General features: G+C 46.3%; 1 protein-coding gene across 2 annotated transcripts in view; it reads right to left on the reverse strand.

The window, feature by feature from the left end:
• The window catches only part of ARMH4 (armadillo like helical domain containing 4), a 55,385-nt gene that overhangs the window by 24,488 nt on the left and 9,773 nt on the right, over window positions 1-21,124 (reverse strand). For both annotated transcript variants that reach the window (XM_021534647.2, XM_021534646.2), the window contains exon 5: window positions 10,844-11,098. In XM_021534647.2, coding sequence (XP_021390322.2) covers window positions 10,844-11,098 — 255 coding nt within the window. The remainder of the gene's footprint in view (window positions 1-10,843; window positions 11,099-21,124) is intronic.

A 21,124-nucleotide genomic window follows, 5' to 3' on the forward strand; every position in this document is an offset into this window, starting at 1 on the left:
GCACACACAGGAACATGCTCTGGCTGTGGGAGAGCAGCTAGAACCAGAAAGCAATGCTTCCCTCAGGGTACTCACCAGGTCTAACATGATATTTGACCCTCTAGCCAACACTCCCTAAAACTTAAAAAATCAAAAGAGACTCTATTTAACCAGGAAATTAAATTGTATTTAACAGAAAATTACAAAACCCACAAGGAAGTTATTTTCCTGGCAGGATATTTATACTGCACCCTATCTTATAATTTTCCTGAATTTTCTTATGGGTAGTTGTAAGGAAAGCCAGGATGGAGCAAGGCAAACTCCCTCACTCTCAGGAAGAAACAGCTTCTGGTGGGACTGGAAGGGCAGACACTGAGATCTCTCCTCAGCACACACCAAAGCCATTGAGGGGTCTTGGAAATCCTCTGCTGGTGTTAGACTCATCCCAGAGTGCACAGAAGGAAATGCTGGAATAACTGGCACACACAAAAAAGCACAGGAGGGTCACCGAGATGCCACACGTGCCAGGGGTGGCTTCCTGGGCCGTGCTCCTGACAGGGACCCTGGAGCATCCTCTGGATCACCTGGGCATGGGCATCCCTAAGCTGGTGTGAGGGATGCAACAGCACATCCAGCTTGAGGGGACAGTGACAGTAGCACAGCAGGTGACACTGCTAAAGAAACAGGGACAAGGAACACAAGAGTGAGCAGTCACTCCTGCAAAACCACACACCTGAGTGGTCAGAGGGGGAAGGGGGATTTGGGAAAAGCAGCCTCAAAAAGGACTCAGACTGGAGAATCTCCTGGCCTCACTTCACAGTGATAAAGCCTCAAGCACAGATGGTGCTGCTGGTATATTAAAATAAATGATAGGCTATCAGGGAGCAGCCTGGCTGAAACTCTTTATTACAGCCCAGGCTCGGATGTGGCTGTGATTAGAATTACTTAAAAACAAGGGGGGGGAAAGAAAAAAAGAAAGCAAAAGCCTCCAGTAATTCTCACCATATCGACCCCTGTCTGTGATTAATGTTGATACTCAGCATCTTTGCAAGACAACAACTGCTGGAGGTTTGAGGTAATTATTTCATTGTCAGACAAAAATCAGAGCAATTTGCTTATTTCCAATATATGTTCCTAACTCACTCTCAGGCAGAGCAGAAATTCTACATATATATATATATATATATTATATATAATAGAGAGAGAGCATCCTTCCAGGATATAACTCGGATCTCCTTTGATTCTTAAGGGATCTTAATCAGAGGGAACAGCAGAGGGGAGACAGGTTTAGCATCAGTCATTTGTGGTTTGCACTGTCCAAGCAGAAAGTGCATCTACATTCTCATTAGGAAGGAACATTTTAAAATTACCCTCTCCATAAATTACCCTCTCTCTTCCTGCTACTTGTTGCAAAAAGCTCTTTTCCTCCATTTTTCTCTCACCAGTCTGCCATGGGGCCAACGTTTTAACCCCAAAGATCAGCCTCTGACGTAAATCCCCAGAAGGACAGAGGCAATTCAAGGCTGATGGACTTCACATTCCCCTCTCTCTGTTTTTTGAATGCCATGAAAACAGTATAGATCACTATTAGAAAATAAATGTGATTTCTCCAATGTAAGGACAAGCCTCTTTTTACATGGCAAAGGCCACCCAGACAGGCACAGGGAGGGAAAATGAGTAACTCTCACCCAGGGAAGGCACAGCCCTGCCTGGGCTCTTCAATCAAGATAAGTGACTGCTAAAGTCCAAAGGGAGAGAGGGGCCCAAAACCAGCTCCTCTGCCTAAATGGAGCCAAGTTTTCTGACATGTAGAAGCTGAAGGGTGGCAGAAAAGGCAAAGCACACTGAGAAGTGACATATGTGTACATTGCAGGGATGGGAAAGGACAGGATTACTGCAGACTAAAGAGAGAGCAAAGACACCATGATTTACATTCCAGTGGGGCTGACAGGCAAGGAGAATCCTTGGCAATCCAAGGCAGCTGACAGCCCAGAAGGATTCCTGCCTCCCCGTGCTGTGCAGGAGCCTGGATGGTGTTTGGGCAGCAGATGCAGCCCAGCCTTTGGAGCACAGAGTTCTGCACTGGCTAATGGATTCTATCCTTGAATCCAGGCAAAAAAAAAAACCCAAGATAAATTACCTGGAGTAGCAAATGCCAAGTCATGCTCCAAGGTACTAACTTTGACACATCCTGACTTTAAAGGATGTGTCAAACAGATGGATGGAGGCAGAAAGCTGGGGGAGGTCAGAAAGGCTCAGACCCGTGCCTGAGTTCCCCAACTTTGCTTTCCTGAGCTGACAAGGAGCAACTGGAGGTGCAGCAGAAAGCCTTTTAGGAGTCTTCCTGTGCTGGGAAAGTCCAGAAGCCTGGTGCTGCTGCAGCTGCCCTTCTGTGCTACCCAGCAAGCCAAGGAGGGAGAATCTCATAGCATCATTAACACTGGAAAAGATGACAAAGTTCAACCACCAACCCAGCACCAACCACCATTTCCATCACTAAACCATATCCATGAGTTTTTTCAACACTTTCAGGGCTGGTGAAACAATAATTTCCGTGGGCAGCCTGTTCCAAAGCTTGACAAATTTTGGTGAAGAGTTCCCCTTAGTAAACCTTCCCTAAAGCTCTCTGTAACAGACATCACCCAAGACTCCCCTACCTGAGCTGTGCAGGGAAGTCTTCCACCAGAGAAGCTGCTGAATCCTCCTTGCAGGTATTTCAGGGAATTTTTGCCTAGCAGGGTAGTGGGGATTAGGACAGGCAGGATTGGCAGCAGCCCTCAGACCTGGATTCATCCATTGGAAACTTACCCCAGTCATTGGGACCTCTCACACCAACTATGGTGACCAAAATTCTCTTTCCCCTCCCACAGCCTGGCAGATGATTTCTCCATGCCAACTCTCTCTGTGCGGATTTTTGAAGGAATTTTGAATGAGTTAGAGATGGTATCTCTGAGTTTTTTAGATGATGTGATTTATTTCTGTTATCTTCTACACAGGCAGGAAGGGTGAGATCGGCTCATATCTTCACTACATGTTTCAGAAGGTCACAGGATTTTTAGTTACAAGACTTTTTAAAGATTTATTGACCAATAAAATACTGCTAATAAGTATATTTGTGTTTTTGACTCAATCCTTAAATATTCTGTCTCATGGACTCATGCAAAGTGTAAGCTTTCTTAGCCGATCATGACACACAAACCTACAGTACTGCACTCTAAACTTCTTGTTTACCTTTGTAAGTGCTTTTTTTTTTTCTATATCTTAAATTCTAAAACTCCAAGCTTTCCTCTTCTTAATGTGTCTCTGCTTTAAACTATAAATCCACATTCTGGCTTCTAGCACTTAAGTTTGGAAGCCTCTTCCAAGGTCTCAGATCAAATCCTGTGTTTAATTCTAAGCTTTGGCTTAACAGGCCCAAAGTTCTGAAAGTTCTCTGAATTTCAGATTCCAACTCGCTCCAAACTGAAGAAAAAGAAGCAGAAATGCCATGGATGGACAGGATCTCTTCACTCCCTGCAACAGCCAGTAACTTCAGTTTAATACATTGTCTGATGGGGCTCCATCTTTTCTGTGGGCAGGCAGAGCCAAAAATGAGAAAATGTCTCTAAATCCTCCCCCAGCTCCTGGAGGCAGCACTTAATGGCTGGGAACAAACGGGCTCAGTCTTCCTCTGGCACAGGTTTAACTGGATGCATAAACATTGTGGAAGGGCTGGTGTTTCAAAGTGATGCATCCAAGGATGTTTTAGTGCTGCTGTTTCCCAGTGCACTCCAACAAAAACATCAGGGTAAAATATCAGCCTGATTATTGTCAGCAACAGCTTCATGTCACTATTTCTGCTGGCTGAGCTGGGAATCACCAAGGCACCCTCCAATCTTCTGATTTACTCAGAGGACCACAGGATTGTTTCGTTTGAAAAGCCCTCAAAGATCAAAGCCCAACAATTTCCTCAGCACCTCCAAGGCCACCACTAACCCGTGTCCCCAAGTGCCACATCCATACAGCTTTTAGATCCCTCCAGGGATGGGAACTCAATTGCTTCCCTCATCTCTATCCCCTTCCCTTAGCCTTGATTTCTGCCTTGAGGACAAGAGCTGAGGTGCTTCCAGGAGGAAGGATGTGGCTCCAGCTCATCAGGGGGATGCTCTGTGGTTGGAATCTCCTCATCCCAGCTCACAGAGCAGACACAGCCGTCCTGTCTCCTCTTGGAAACACACTGGCCTCATTCCCAGGGGCACAGCAGTCTTGTGCTGGATGGAAAAAGGGAAGAGCATAAAAGGGTTGTAGGTCAAGACCACAGGGCTCAGACTTCTCTAAGTTTTGTGTCTCCTGGAAGGTCCCACTGACCAAGATCCCAGCACAGGGACGTGCAGGGAGCCAGCAGGTTGAAGAAAGAAGGAGTATTAGAGAGACACACTCCCCAAACCACCTTGGAATTAGATCTGATGAGGAGCAAAAGCCATCTCTGATGTGAATTGTCCCCTCCTGGGAGCTGCTCTGTTGTTATAAAGCAAATGTCATCCCGAGCTGGCAGAGAGGAGCATCACTGCTCACAGACAGCATGCAGAATTCCCTTGGACAAGACAAACCTGATTAAATATGAGTCTGCTCCAGGATTAAGATGCAATCATGAACAATCTCTGAAGTAAAAAAGAAGCAATTCCAAAGGGAGGGCACATCCCTCACGAGGGACTGAAACCTGAGTTAGGCACAGATTGGTGCTGGGAGCTTCACTGCTGCTTGGGAGAGGGAAGGGGTGGCTAGCAAGGAACATATGGAACAGCATAAATTATTTGGAGCACCCAGAAAGACAGGAAGAATAATCATCTCTGTTCCTGAGACTGCTCATTTCTGTCTGCAGCCATCTGGAACCCAGACCCTGCGTGGCCACAAAACTCCCATAAAGACCTGTGATGGGGCAAGGCCACGGAGGGCAAGATTGCTGCAGGCAGCTGCACTTGGAACATGTAGGGAAGGAAAATTTGCTGGTTTCTCTCCTCATCCTGGCTCCTTCCAGCCTCTCCCACCTGAAATTCCTATGGACTGTCAGGATGGTGACTCTCTGAGTGGCCACTCCAGGGAGAAATGCAGGTGTGCACATCCTGCCTCCAGAAGGGAAAGGCAATGCCCAAGCACTAATTGAACTCCCCTCCTTCAAATCCCCACTCTGCAAAGGCTCCCTGGTGAAACCAGAGGGGTCACTGGACCTCTCCGTGGTTTTCTCACCACCTTTAAAACACAGATGAGCCTTCCCAGGGTGATTAAGGAGATAAATGCATAAAAGATTAAAAGGCACTCTGATGTTCCAATGCCACGAGCTGTAAGAGTACTTAAAATAGATCCATTTGGGGCAGCAATTAAAGAACATATTACTAATTTCTGAGCCTCAGCTCCTGCCTTCCTAATGCTGGTTATTTTTGCCCATAAAAGCATTAATCCTATCTTCCTGTTAAAATGACATTTCAAACATTCATCATCTTCTACTACTGTCCTTCTGCTCCTCTGCCTCACCATCATTAACCAGAGGCATCTGTTATATGGTTTATGCAGTGTAATTTGTGACCACAGATCTGCAATACAACGAGAGCTATTTTCTCTGTAAGTACCTGCTCAGAGCTGCAAATATTTTTTATCCATTATATTAAAAAAAAAAAATCATATTCCAGAAGTGTGTTTATTATGCAAGTGTCTTATCATTACCTGAGAGAGTTATACAACCTTCCATTACAGTAAGTATTAATGTCCTAGCCACAGAAGCACACGAAACACAAACATGGTTTATATTTTGGAAACTACATGTTGAGAATTATATTGTCACACTTCATAACTTCTTCCTATATTGCTGTTTGTTTACTGTTTTTGGGGTTTTTTTGTTTAATCTCTAAATCCTATCCTCAGGGAGGGTTCAAACTCCCCTGTGTACAATTCCTCCATGGGTAGGTGGAAATCAAAACCAAATGCTGTGGAGCCAGGCAGCTTTTCACAAACTGCAATCCTGTAATGTGGTTTTTCCATGAACAGGTGGATGCAAAAAACACCCCAATGGGTCAGCTAAAAAAAGGCAGACCTGGACAAAAATGGATTTAGGTTAAAACAGAGAATAAAAACCAGCACCTAGCACACACACGAACCACCACAGAGAGTAAATTCAGATGTAATATGGTATAAGTTGATAAAGGTGCAAAGCTGTGTTAGCAAACATACAAAAATTACATCAAGTGGACCCCAAATGGAGAAAGAATAAAACACCAGTTCCATACATTTTAAAGGCACAAAGCAAACAACTGCATGTCCCAATGTGGTAAAAATTAAAGGCTTGGTGAATTGCCCTAGATCTCCTGCTGCTCCCTACTGTGGATAGCAGGAGTTGTTCACCTTGAAATGTGGATGACAGGCAAGCACTAAGGCACCAGGAAATAGCCTAGAAGTCTGAGACCATTTTCCTCTTGGCTCATTCGTGTTAAATTAAGAATTCTCACAAAACAGAGAATAAACATTCTTGAGAACTGGGAGAAGAAGCCACTACCAACAGAAGCAGAGGGGTTTGATCTCCTTGGAGCTGCACAGCAAAGACCACCTGCTCTAAGATGCATGAGGAGTAACTGAAGGACCATAAACTAATCACCAGGTTTGAACCCACCTCAACCAACTGCAGCTCTCCTGGTAACGCATCACAAAAGAGGGAGCAGGGGAAGATCAGGTATTTTTATTTATTCCCTGAAACTTCACACTATCCACCTGGTCTTTGTGCTCCTCTGATGCTCTCCAGGTGTTCAGTGTTTGCCTACAGCACACCACCTACACACAATTTAAGAAACAAGCATAGAGACACCAAAGCCACCTCACAGAGAATGCAGAGAGGTCCAAAAGTGCTGCTCTGTCCTTCACTGGCAACCTGTGGAAGCAAAGCACTTGAACAGAACACCAAACCAGATCCCAAATCATATTCAAACCTTGCTTCCCCAGAGCTGCAGGATACCAGGATGGCTTTTAGATGGTCAAATTCTATTTTATAAATGCACAGATTTTCTCATTTTCTTCTTTACTCCTTGTCTATATATTGCTGGTTAGAGAGCCAATTGATGGGCTGTAAAACTGTCAGACTCGTTACTGGCACTAATAAATGGCTTTTGCTCAGCTGGAGTTAATGTAGGACCATCTGACTGCCCAGAACTGACATTTTTAATGATTCTGTTCCTCCAGCGCCTTCTCATTGACCACTACAAAAATCCAAACTGTCTCTTGCTCTGCCAAGCTGTTTTGTGGATCAAGTTCCTCGTTCTCCAGGGATTTGCAGTTGTGTCAGCCATCAGAGCAAGCAGACTCAATAATAACTGGCCTGAGAACAGCTATTCCAACACTTCTGGGCTCTTCTGCACTATAGATTTTAGCATTAAATGTCAAAATTCTGAAGGCTAGAGGACAGAAGCATCCCCAGGAGGAAGAAATTTGTGCAAAGTATTTTAAAAATGGAAAATGCCAACTGTAAAAGTTTGGTGCTTGGATGTTGTCCCCTCACCCTGCTCTCTGCTGGGTGCTGTCAACTTCCCTCAGGTCTCCCTTTCCAAGGCTGTACCCCAGGTGAAGCAGAACAACTTCCCCTTCCAAACCCTGCTTAATTTACACAATAAGGGAAATTCTTCACATCTCAGTGCTATTTAGGGAAGGAAGAGACACACAGAGCTCTTCAGGGGATGTCCAGCAGTTTCAAAGCAGTCCCCAGATTTAAAAAAACTGGACCTTCAAAGATGAAAATCACCTGGAGAAAAAGGGTTTCAAAGAAAAAATAGCCCATCCAGCAGATTTAAAGCTTACCAAGTCTTTTACAGTGAGTCTGGTGTCTCCAGGTGCTCCAGCAGAACAATGGGAGCAGCTCCTCCAGCTTCCTGCCAGATCTGGGGGGAATTCTTCTGTTCTTAACAACCCACTTTGTGCTGACACAAGCTGTGTGCTTTTTCCCACCTTTCCTGTTCTCCCAAATCCACTCCACCAAGAAGCACATAGGCAGGACCAGGAATGGACACAGAGGCAGGTCTGGGACCCTGGCAGGGGTCAGGAACCCCCCTGGACAGAGCCCCCAGAGACACTGGCTGTGATCTCTGGCCATGGAAAAGAGTTTTCAATCTTACAGCATGAATTACCAGCTCTGAGTGTTTGATATAAGTAATAATTAAGTGTGGCACGGGTGCAAAAGTAAAATTTTAGGATTCTAGATGAGGGGTCCAAAGGGGAGAAGATGGTGGAAATTGGGTGTGCCTTGTCCTTTTTCTCCTTCTTCATGCCCTCCATGTTTCACTGTGGTGTTGGCATTTTTCTGTTGGTTCAGGCTGGGGACACACTGTCCAACGTAGGTGACAGATATTGGCACGTTATTGTAAATCCAGCCCAGGGAGTTTCTGGTATTTAATGTTTGTCACATCCCACTGAGGGCAGAGCCCCACACGCTGCCCTGCAGGACAGAGCTGGGCAGGGCAGCAGAACATGTGAGAGATAAACAGAATAAACAACCTGGAAACCAGCACAGACCAATTATGGCTTCTGCTTTGGCAGCGGGGCAGAAAGACAGAGACTTTCTACAATCTCAGAATCATGAATACCTCAGATTCTGACACCCATGAATCCAGAGCTGGGAGCAGGGCAGAAATTCTCACCTGGCACAAGCTGGAGAGCAAGGGCTACACTCCTGCAGAAGCATCTCCCATTCCTCACTCACCCCCAGGAAATCAGCTCCCATCCCCTGGGCTCAGCTCCTTCCATGGCCTTTATCAATGTGAGCTCATGCAAGCCCTTGTTTTTCACAGAATCACAGAATCATGCAATGGCTTGGGTTGGAAGGGATCTTAAAGATCATTTAGCTCCAATCTCCTCATCCAGTTCCATTTTCATTGCACCTCTAAAACATAAATAATTTCCCTTTCTCTTAGGAGTACTGTTGAGCACCAGCACACTGCAGATGGGGAAGGAGCAGTGTCACAGAGCCACTGAGGTCATCTAGACAGGAAAAGAATAAATGGCTTTTTACATAAGAGTCTGCCTGCTGGAATCAGAGGGGTGAGTCACAGCAGAGAGGCTGATCCCACTGCATCCCCTCTTTTCTTGCCAGCACAGCACTGCACAAAAGTCCCATCTAACTCCTAAAAATGAACCCAGCTCAGCCACAGCCTCATCCTCTCCCTCATGGGTGTTTGCATTGGCTGCAGCAGCCTAAAACCAAAAGGCAATCCCAACCACTTGGATCTGGTGACTTCCAGAAAAGACCAAAGTCCTCCAGGTGCTCAGAGCCATCACTGATGCTGACCCAACTCACACTTCACAGGGGCTCCTCCAATGTGCATGGAAGTCAATAAAACATAAGGTGGGAGGAAACTCCTGCCTTTTACCATCTAGTCTGTTTATTCCTTGTCTGAAACTTCTGGAAATATGTCCTTGCAGGGGTCTGAGGAAAGCATCAGGCCCTGGTCACTGCTCTCTCACCTGCTTGCTGTACCAGATTTGCAACTCCTACCCTGAGCCTCTTCCTGCAGCAGCTGGAAATGCAGTTGTGACTCCAGTCCAGAGTCCTGCATAAACCAGGAGTTGTGTCTGGCCCAGAACCTCCTCTGTAACCCCAAAGTTCATGGCAAACATTGCCATATATAACATATATAACCTCCTCTTTCACCCAGCTTGCCAAAGACAACCAGAAACCCTTTAAGGACTTGGAATGATTCCCCTCACACAAGTCCTAGGGGGACACCAGGACAGCCCTGACACAGCCACCACCCACACTGTGCTTCTCAACCAGGATTTTGTGTGACAGGGAGGGATCAGTCCTGCTGCAAACTCAATCTCTCCTTCAAAGGCCAACCCTCCCTCAGAGGTCTGGAAATCAAGCCTCCCACATAGTTCTTGAAAAACACCCTTTGATTCAATTAAGGAAGCCAACATCACTAAAGCAGGCTGAAAACAGCATCACAGAGGAGAACCTCCAGGTTAAATCAGAATTCTGCATTCAAGGAAAGTGATAGAAACCACATAGATATATGTGATACACAACATATAAAAGACTTTGGAGGTTGTTTTTATTTGATGGGCTTCTCAGAACAGCTAACTCTAACAGTCAGACATAAAGACCTCTGTGTAAATGTGATTGAGTGCCCACAAATTCACCTGAAATGTTCCCACTGTGTTTGGGAATGCTGGGAAATTACTCCAGAGCCTTTGCCAAGGTGGACAAGTTCCTTTCTAAAATCTCCTTTGTCCCACACCAGCTTTGACCTGCATCACATGGACTTCACCCATGCAAACACTGACTCCTAGGTGGAGTAAATCAGTCCAGCCATTAAATACAGGGCCTGTATGTACAGCAGGAATAAATTGTATAAAGGTTTATAGAGGCTTTGCAGGTTTGTCTTCACACTGCCAGCACAGCTTCCCAAGGCTGGACCATGCACCTCCTAAAATGTCAAAAGTGGAACTCAGACAAATGCTGCTGAAGTAGCAAACAGGCTGATGAGCAAATATCCAACTCCTCTGTCCCCACAGGACAGATATCCCTACACCAACCCATCTTGGGCAAAGAGAACCAAAATTTGCCCAGGAATCTCACCTGAGATGTTTTTTATTGTCCAACCTTGGAGCAAGACAACACAAAGCTCTGGGAATGAAGGAGCAGGACTGGAGCATCCATATTTTCCCCAAAATAACAAGTCAGGTCACGCTGCCTGGGACACATCCCAGTTTCACCAGTTGCCACTGGTGGAACTGGGATTCCTCATGAATGAACCTGCTCTGTGTTTAGCTTGAGAGCCAACCTGTGGCTGCTATGAGGGATTGAAGAGCAGGAGAGGGTGAGGGGTAAAGGAAAAAGGGGCTTTTCTCTTACCCAGACCCTGGTTCTGCTGCTCCCACTCAATGGTGTCAGGAACCTGGTAGGACACCCCAGCCAGCTGGGCCACAGGGTTTTCCAGGCCAGCCAGGGGCTCCTGGGAGGTCTCCCCTGGAAGTGTGAAGCCTGGCAGCTCCATGTCACCCTCCATGCTTTCATCCATCAGGTCTATGTCTTTGTCCTCCTCATCTTCCTCCTCCTCCTCTTCCTCTTCCTCCTCCTCCTCTTCATCCTCTTCCTCTTCTTCGCCCTCTGGCCAGGGAGACAGAAAAGAAATGTCAGGGAAGATCTCACCAGGCAGAAGGTTTACAGATCTCTCTAGGGGAGCACCAGGCAGAGCAGCTGAAGGAGCTTGTGCCTGTTCTCTGGCAGGAAAGGCACCCATAGGGGCTCATCTGGAGATGAAACTTGCTGGGGAGCAAGGAGATGTTGTCTCAGACTCTCAAATTAGTGGGAAATACAATGATTTTTTGCTTCCTAGCAGCAGGGTGCAAACAAGGATGTGCATGTGCACCAACACCTGGGCATCTGTAACCACAGAGCTCCCTGCTTAACTAATCACAGCTCAAGTGAGAGCTCTTCTTCTGATTTCCAGCCCTGGAGGCAGCAATGAGCTGGTTCTGTGTTTAACTCTGAGACTTTCCCAGCTCTGGAAAGGGCACTGCTTTCAAGACCAAATTGCTCCAGGCCCCATCCATCCCACCTGGCCTTAGAAAGTGTTGGAAAGAAGGCAGCACAGCCAACACTTCACAGGAGAGCTGGTAAATGGGACTTCGAGGAAATTCCTGTGAATTCAGTGCCCATGTGAATCTCCCTGCCCATGGGAGGGAGGAGTTGAAACAAGATGAGCTTTAAGGTCCACTTCAACCAAAACCAATCTGTGATTCCATGAATTCTGCACTACAGCAGATACCCATTTATTCCAAAACTGTCTGTACTGTTAGCATATGGAAAAATAAATATTTATTTAAGCCAGTATTTCATCACTGTAATCTAAAATGGCAACACAGGGACCACTGTACTGGAAGAAACCAAAGGGTTTTTTTCCTATTTTCTCCTATTTCCAACCACAACTGGCTGCAGATGCTGAAGGAAATCTGGAGCAGGGCAAATACAGAGACAGTCTTCCCACAGTTTCTTTTCCCAAGTTGCAGCTACCAAAGTCTCAGGGACATCCTATGCCAGAATTTGCACTGGAGCTATTTAATAGCTGCTGATGGAGCCACCCACCTGGGAAAGATAATATCTGGAACAATGGCATGCTTTGAGTTTCTCACAGTTCCTTTTTCAAGGCTGAGAATTGAAACATAGTATTTATGCACTTTTATCTAATTTACACCAACTCTGCTCAGCCTTGTAGAAAAATCCCCTCCTTGTGCAGTCAGCCTGGGAGAGCCCATCACCCTCATCCAGGCACTAAAAACTAACACTCCAGCCAAAACACCCTTTGTTACCCAAATATCCCTTTATTTCTGCTATAGTTGTACCTCATACAGGTTTGGTGGCAATCCAGCCTGGATTAAATGACCTCCACAAATTGGGATATCACAAGAGATAAGAATATAAGAAATCAGTGCATGTTATAAACCCACTGATCCACTGTGCTGTGCCATGGCATCTCCCTCCCCTGTAATTCAAGGATTTGCTTCCAAACACTGCCTGTTTTCCTCAGCTCACCAGACAAGACAATCCCAGTGCTGCCTTTCCCTCCTAGCCCTGCATTCCATACAAATGAGCTGCTGCTGGGATTTAGCTGCATCATCCTGCTAGAGCATGGCTTTTGGTACCTGGAAAGATCATTCCTTCCACCCAGAGCATCTAATGGAGCTCCCAGGGATGATTAAATTCCCATTGCATTTTACAGGCAGTTTCTGTATTATAATGTGCCCAGCATTTAGAATCAAGAGAAGAATTTTCCCTGTCAGAATGCACATTTTCATACAAAAAACACAACTGTGAAGCTGAGAGTGGCTCCTGGGGAGTGCTCACAGGACACCTGCAAAGGCAAGTGAATGTAGGTGTTTTTCCCTCTGCTGAGAGGGAAACACAGCAATCAACAATCCCAAAACTTACCAGCAGAAACTCTCAACAGCCAGAACACCATGAACAGAGCTTTTCCCTAGACTGGGTGTAAAAACCAGCCAAGAGAGAACAGGCATCGGATTTTTATCTCTGAAATGCTACTCTGGGACAAGGGTTTTAGAAGCTTCTTGTGATTTTTAGCAATCCAAGTGACACACACCTGCCAGGATGGAGTGCTGAAGCCACAGATAGCCATCTCCCTGTCTCCAAAGCCTCCAGGCAGCCAAGCTGAACACCCAAATTGAAAATGCTGAGACTACTTATCACACCTGATGATCACCAAGCTTCATCAATCACCAGGCAGGCACAGCAGAAAGCTGTGAATAATGAGATCCTTGTAGCACAGCCCCTGCAAGGAGGGGAGGAAAAGGCTCTGAGCTTGTTCCCTTCTCCTCTCTGGCTCGTTCCTGCATCTGAAAACAGCTTTTTAAGCCCCATCCTGAAATGCCAACAGCTTGCCTAGCTGCAAGGTGCAGTGCAGAGCTCCACTTGGTGGTCACAAGGAGGAAGCTACACTCCCAAAAAAACCCCAAAAAACTTCCCAAGGGTGGGATTTCAGCAGAGGAGGCTCAGCAGGCAGCCGTGGGCAGGCTGGGCAGTCCCATAAAGATGGGAAATAAAACGAGCAGCACACAGCTGAAGCTCAGGCTGGAGGTTTGTGCTTCACACAAGATCCTTCTACAAAAGTCACATTTTCCCTCCTAAACTGGCACATTTTGGCCTTCAAAACGCCTCAGCAGCAGATGGAAAGAAAACTATTGGGAAAGACAAAGAGTGAAAGTGTAAAGCCCAGCAGGTTCAGAAGTAATCCAGAACTGAAGTGCATTTGCAGCTCCATGTGAACTATTTTTGTGTGACATGGAATGGTTTAGGTTGGAGAAACCCTCTAAGATTACAGAGTCCAACTGTTAATCCTGTACTAAAGCACAGCCCCAAGTGCCACATCCACACATCTTTTCAATCTCTGCAGGGACAGGGACTGGGCAGCCTGGCACAATGCCTGACCACCCTTTTGTTACAGAAATTTTTCCTAATATCCAACCTAACTGAACCTCCCCTGCTGCAGCTTGAGGCTGTTTCTTCTTGTCCTATCATTCTTGTCCAGGGAAAGGAGTCTGAGATAAAAAAACACATTTTCAGCAGAGTTTTTGGGGGTTTCCAGCTTTATTAATAGAAACATTCACCAGTGGGCTTTATCATGGGACTCTGAATTTATCCATTAGTGACACAGGTGAGATCCAGAGCATGGAATTCGCAATTTCAAGGAGGCAAAAGCACCTTGTGCTTGCTCCAAAAGTGAGGCTTTTCACCACAAAACTACACATCCATGCTGATTTCTGTGTCTTAGGCAGGAGAAGTGAGACCACCCCACACATCCCTTGTGAGGCATTTCCCTGACCCAGCAGGAACCCACAGCCTGTGGAATCTGAAGCAAACCACCAGCATCCAACAGGTAAAAGCCACCTCAGGAGCAATTTTTGGGGATGTGATGGCTTGGAAGAAGCTGGAGCTGAAGCCACTGTGTTCATAACCTTGCTGAAGGCAATGGAGCCACACCAGGTTTTCAGCTGAAGAATGATGTTTCTATGTTTAGATATTTTCCATTAATGTTTGCAAACACTCATATTCCTCAGGAGAGCCAGGAAACCATCATTTTGTCAGGCTGAACACACAGCAGAAAGATCTTGCTGTGCCCTGAGCAGAGAGAGGCTCTCAGTGGAAGGTGACAGATTCACTCAGAGAGGCGCAAACTGAATTCAAAGTGCAACAACAAAAAACAAAACAACAAAAAAATCCACAAAAGCCAAAACAAACAAAAATTTAAAAAAAAAAACTCCTCCACATAAAAAAAAAAAACCAAAACAAATTACAAATGAAAGAAGCTGTAGGGCAAAACCTGGAGTTGTCATTTGCTCTATCCTTTTCCTGCCCCTTCTCCCTCTCACCAAACTCAGTGGATAAAGATGTCTAAATGGTACCACAGAGGATTGCTGTGATCTGTGCCAGTTTAAGCTGTGGTTTTACGTGGTGTTCAGTGCTGCAGGGTCAGCCCTATGTGCTAATACCACCGTGTAAATACATAAATAATGCTGTGTAAATAACAACAGGATTAGGGGTGGGGGGGTCTGTAGCTCCCATCTCTTGCCAGAGCAGGAGGGAGAGGCACTGAGGAGCCTCTGCCAAATGTTTACTCCCACTGAGGTTCAGTTTCTGCTCTGCTTTTGTGATCACAGCTGATTGTCAAGGCAGGAAGGCCTTTCTGGGACAATTTCTTTATTATTAATGTGTTGCCTTCGTGTGCTCAGTCAATGTCACCGTCCACCAGCTCCAAAATGCTGCCAAGAGCCTTTGCCAGCCTGGAAGGAGAGAGTTGCTAGGAAGATGGACAAGCTGTCACCAAGCAGGGCTCCTGTGGGGCAACAACCCAGGCACAGAAATTCTGCCAAACATCAGGGTAAAACCCCCTGGGATCAGCTCTGCAAGCCCAGGCACCTGCACTGCAGAGCCACCCAAGGCATCTGCAGGATGTGGTGGTGTCTGTGCTCTGGAAAAATCAATCTCTTGGGAAGTTGCAGCATCTGGGCAAATGCACAGAGACAGGGAAAGGATGTTGGGAGGAAACCTGGTGGGTCAGATCCCACACACAAAGCAGGGTGACATAACCCTACCCATGGAAGCTTCAAGAGATTTACACAGCACAGAATCATTAAAGTTGGAAAAGCTCTCAAATAGAGCCCAACCATTCCCCCAGCACTGCCAAGGCCACCACTGACCCACGTCCCCAGCTGCCACATCCACACATCTCTTAAATCCCTGCAGGGCTGGTGACTCCACCACCACCCATTCAGTGATTAAATTTTGCCCTAATATCCAATCTAAATCTTCCCTGGTAGAACTTAAGTTTGCTTTCTCTCACCCAAATTCAAGGATTTCTTCCTAAAACAAAACCAAACTATCTCCAGCAGCATTCACCTCAAAATTGCTCTCACACTGAGCCAGGCTAGAGAGTCAGCTTAGCAACACAAGACTATTTTAAAGGGAGAAAACGCCCAAAATGCTGCAGAACGTGCTGCATATAACAAGTTTGCTCCCTGGCTTGCTGCAGAACAGCTCTTCTGCCCCTGGGTGTGCAGGTGTTGAACCAATCAGTATAAAAATGAAGACAAGAAAATGGTGATTTATCAAGTGAGGGCAGTCAAATCAGTCCAGATTTAATGACCATGACCTGCGAGTGGATAGGACAGAAGGCAGAGAAAGAGTTTACAACATCTCTTAACAAAATGCTTTTCCCAGGAAAAGGGCTGTGGGCATAGGAGTTTTTTTTTTTTTCCCCCCAAACCACAAAAAAAAAAAAGTCCCCAAACAACAACAAAACAAAAAAAAACCCCACAAAAAAAACCCAGCAGCAGAAACACTAATTCAATTTTCATTAGAAAAAGCTGTTGGTATTTTCTTCCATAAGCATTCAATTCAACCCCACTGCCTGGAAACAGAATAACCAACAGGCCAAGAGTTAAGAAAACATTTAATTTCAGTTTTATTTTCTAGACAAACCCAGCTGGACCATCACAGATGATGCATACTGGGGAGCAGGTCTGTTATTATGGGCTACAGTCTCTTTATTCAAGTCCTGTGAGGGCTAAAAGGAGGCAAAGAGGCAAAGGGAACATGACTGAGTCCACTCAGCTCATTTCTAGTCTGAGCTCCTGCTTCTTCTCCCTCCTGCAGCACCTCTGGTCCCAAAGCTCCCAAAAAAGCCCCATGAGCAACACTCTCCCACCTGCACAGGAACCTCAGCCATGAGCAACTCCAGCAGAAAATGTTCCTTGCAGAGCCTTTTCTGCCACAGCCCTGCTTATCTGAACCCACCTCCTTCCCCTGAGCCAGGAGGGTAAACTGCTTAATCCTCAGATTAAAACAAACAAACTCATTAAAAACTTTCACTCACACAGCCCAATTGCATTCCAATAATAGCAGCCACGGGAGTTTATCTGTTGTTTTTGTTCCAGCTTGGAGAAAGCTACAACAGTGAGGTGATATTTAGGTGAATTTTTTTTTTAATTAATACAGTTCAAAATTCAAACAAAGCCTGGTGAGAACAGGTCAGACTAAGAAATGTCATCCAGCCTTTAGGAGGCAGAACATCACAAAGAACAGAGAACCTGCAGAAGGAAAGGTTCCAAGGAGACCTTAGAGACCCTTCCAGCGCATAAAGGGGGTCCCAAAAAATCTGGAAAAGGAATTTGGACCAGTGCATGACAGGACAGGGTTAGGTAGGAGATTAGGAAAGAATTCTTGCCTGTGAGTGGAGTGAGGTCCTGGCTTGGGTTGTACAGAAAAACTGTGCACATCTGTATCAAACACTTCCAGAAGAGAGGAGGAAAAAAAGAAATAGTTGGGTTTGATACAAAAAAATTGACACTTTTTTCACCATTTTCTGCTACAAAGGAAAAGAAGGGATGAGCCAGCACCTGCTGTGAAGAAGACAGAGGTCAACACAGAGCAGTTCCCATTTCAGTGGCAGCAATAAAGAAGATGCAAGAGGAAAGTGTGTACCAGAACCATTTAATAATTCATTCTGCACGTGTTCTAAATCATATGTTCCTTGCCAATTTAGTTGATATCCAAAGAGCTGGTGAGGAACTATAATATCAGGCTAGTTAACCATGCTGGGTTAAATGCCTGTTTTATTTACACCTCTGCATCCTAACTTAACTTTTTAACAGGGTTGTAGAGATTTAATGAGGCAGATCTTAATCCATACAGTCAAGGTCCAAATAGCAATCACCTTCAGAGCCTTAATTTCTGGGAAAAATACCCTTCACATCCAAAAAAAACCCAAAAAACAAAACAGAAGGTTCCTTGTACTGTGCCACAGCTCAGAAGAAAAATGGAGAGTTGAAGAATCTTTTGTAAATTTATGTAAATGGCTACAAGTTCTGAAGTATTCAGGAATAAATTCTTCACAGAAAGGGTGATTAGAAGGGGCTGCCCAGGGAGGTGGAGTCACCATGGCTGAAGGTGTTGAAGAAAAGACTGGACGTGGTCTGGTTGACACAGAGGTGTTTGGTCAAAAGCTGGGCTCAGTCTTGAAGGTTTTTTCCAACCTATGCTGCTCTGTGGTATACAAAATAGTTCACAGCAGGCTGCAAATGCACATGAAACTCCAAATTCTGCCAGCTGAGAGCCATCCTAATTAATTTGGAACACTCCACACTCAAGAGCCACTTGGTTAAGGCCTCCTCCTCTGGAGCAACTGATTTTTAAGTTGCCATTTTCAGAGCTATTGGCTGCTCCTGACACCACACAACAGGCACAGCAGCTCCTGCTTTAATCAAAGCTCTGAGCACCCTGCACAGCCAGAAGCTCTCCTGACCCCTGAACTGTGTGAGCAGCTCACTCCCAGCAGGAGGACAGGCTGCAAGAAGAAATTCTTCCCTGGGAGGGTGTGAGGGTGCCCAGAGAAGCTGTGGCTGCCCCTGGATCCCTGGCAGTGCTCCAGGCCAGGCTGGATGGGGCTTGGAGCAGCCTGGGACAGTGGGAGCTGTCCCTGCCATGGCAGGGGGGTGGGATGAGAAGGTCTTTGAGGTCACTTCCATCCCAATCCATTCCGTGGTGCCACGACTCCCTGCTGTCCAGGCAGGGTGGAGGCACACAGGAGAACCAAATCTTGAGTCTGCAGGGCCAGATACAGACTCACCCTCACCCATAGTGACAGGACCAGAGTCTGGTGTGCTCCATCCAGCAGATTCCAGCTGGAAACTGCAGGGATTTTGCAGAAGATGGAGCATGGCACATGTCCTGCCACTTCAGAAAGTCCCACCTGCCAAACCCTGCCACGCTGGGGATGTGCAGCCACCCCTGCCAATACCACAGCAGATGTTACAGCACAGGAATCAAGTTGAAAAGCAATGTGGTTTCTTTCCAAAGAGTCACTTTTTGAAGGGTGTTGGGAGGCTCCCACAGTGGTCCTCAGTAAGCCAGCTCTGAACAGGATCCCTACAGAGAAAGCTGCAGTGCTCAGCTTGCTAGAGACATAGAAATTCTAGGCACAGAGACAAAATACATAATCAATTCCCCCAGACAAGCAAGCCTTATCCTCTGCTGTGTCCTGTCCCCATATCCTATAATCCCTTTATAGGATTTCTTTGACTAGGAAGGGCAAGTAGAACCAAGCTCACCAAGGAGTCAAAGGCAGGAGGAAATGTGTCACCCAGCTCATCTCTCCAGAGTCCACCAGAGAGGAGGATAATCTCATCTAGACAGATTTTCATTTTTGCCTGTGCAATTTGATTTTTAAAACAGTTTTGCATCCAAGCCAGGCAGGTGAATACATGGATGCAATTAACCACAGGCAGTTTGGCACAGATGGTCCCCAAGAAACAGAGTGAGCTGAGCAGCAGGGGTTTATATTTAATGATGAGCCAGGCCTTCAGTGAGGCAAGTCAGCAGGACTCCCCTGAAGGCAGCAGAGCTCACTCAGCTCCTTGCACTTCTTCCAACAGTGAGCCCCTCTCCAGAGGGCCAAGATCACTCATTAGGGACCCAATCATGTGCCTGCAACAGCATCCCCCAAAACCTGAGTATCCTGGCTGGAACTCCATGCAGCTTTAAAGGAAAGCCCCCCCAAACATCTTGGATCTGGCAGCATTTAAATATTCTGAGAGTAAACACCAGGAACTGTAATTTCAGGAGCTAAGCTTCCAAATGCCACTCTACCACGAGGATGTGATACTCCCCAGTTGCCATTAAGCAAAAAAAAAAAAAAAAAAAATGTTGAGAGAGCAGAGTTGCAGCTCCAAAACCTTCCTTTGTGCTTAACTGGGGCAGCACCATCCCCAGGCAGAAAGCCTTTCCCCAAATGATAATTGTAATTGTCCCATTTTACAAGATATGGATTCATGCTCCCCAGCACCTTCTGGCTCCCTGCACAGAGGTCCAGGCTGAGCAGAAGAGATTCAGATCACAAAAGCTGTGCCAGTTGTCAGATGCACAAAGAGCCCCATGCCCCTTGGAGAACAGACACCTGCAGAGCCAAGAAACTCAGATTTCCATTTGAGTCCCCATCATTGAGGGCACCCGGCCCCAGCTCCAACCCACACTTGCCTTTAGAGGAGCCCAGAGCAAAGAAAACAGTGCAGTAGGAACCCAAGAAAGTTGCATCAGTCCTGTATTGGAGCAGAGATATTTTTTTATATGCCTGTGCAGAAGGTCTCATTAAATTGTGAGAGACCAATGCTCAGCTGAAACTGAAATCCCTCTTATCTTCCCATGCAGAAACCCAGGCTTCTAAAGGAGATCCCAGAGGGCTATAAAACACTTTAGCCTCCTGAATCACACTGCTCTTGCTAAGCAGAGACCTTATTTCCCAGCCTGAAGGATCAGGTTTTCCCCACACACATGACCCATGCTGCCTACTCTCCCATTAGCACCACATCCCTGCCTTGCCAGAGACATCCAGGATTCATCCTGGCAAGGGCAAAATGCTGCAGCTGGAGTCCCAGAGAGCTCAGGGAAAGCTTCAAAGCCAGCAGTAAGCCAGGCACATGCAGTGGGGAAGACTCCCAGCTTCTGCTGCCCTCTAAACTTAACAGGAGTGAGAGTTATTGCTTCCTGCAGAGAAAAGATGCTGATGAGCTGTTGTCTAGAGCACCCCACCTCTACTCAGAGGAGAAATACCATCTGGCAGTGCCACCCCTGGAGAGCTGCCAACCTTTGCAGTAAAACACTAAGGCAAGAGAAGGTCAAGATAAAGGAAGGGGAGCAAAAAAAGACAGAAAGATTAATTCCTGCCAGGTGGTATCAGCCCAGACACTGGAGCATAGAACTGGATGGATGAGCAAGCAGAGAGGAGTTCAAGTAGGAAAAAGAGCAAGGAACAGACCTCTGCAGGAAAAATTGTGGGTGAGCTGAATAGAAGGCAGAGCAGAGCTGCAGACCAGCTCCAGGGCAGGATCTCTCTGCCTCAGCACCCCTTGGTGAGTGCTCCCTGGAACAGTGGATGCACACACCAGCATTACAGGAGTGCAGAGCCAGACCCTGCTGCAACACCAGCACCACTGCTGCTCCCTAGCCAGGAAAAAACCCAGCCACTGGAATTTCAAGCATCCTCCAGAACACTGTTCACTGCTTGCTTCCTGTGCCTCCCAAGAGAGGACAGGCTGTCCAACACCTTTATTGGGAACAGGAAAATGT

This window comes from Lonchura striata, chromosome 6 (assembly GCF_046129695.1).
Source record: "Lonchura striata isolate bLonStr1 chromosome 6, bLonStr1.mat, whole genome shotgun sequence".
NCBI classification, from domain to species: domain Eukaryota; kingdom Metazoa; phylum Chordata; class Aves; order Passeriformes; family Estrildidae; genus Lonchura; species Lonchura striata.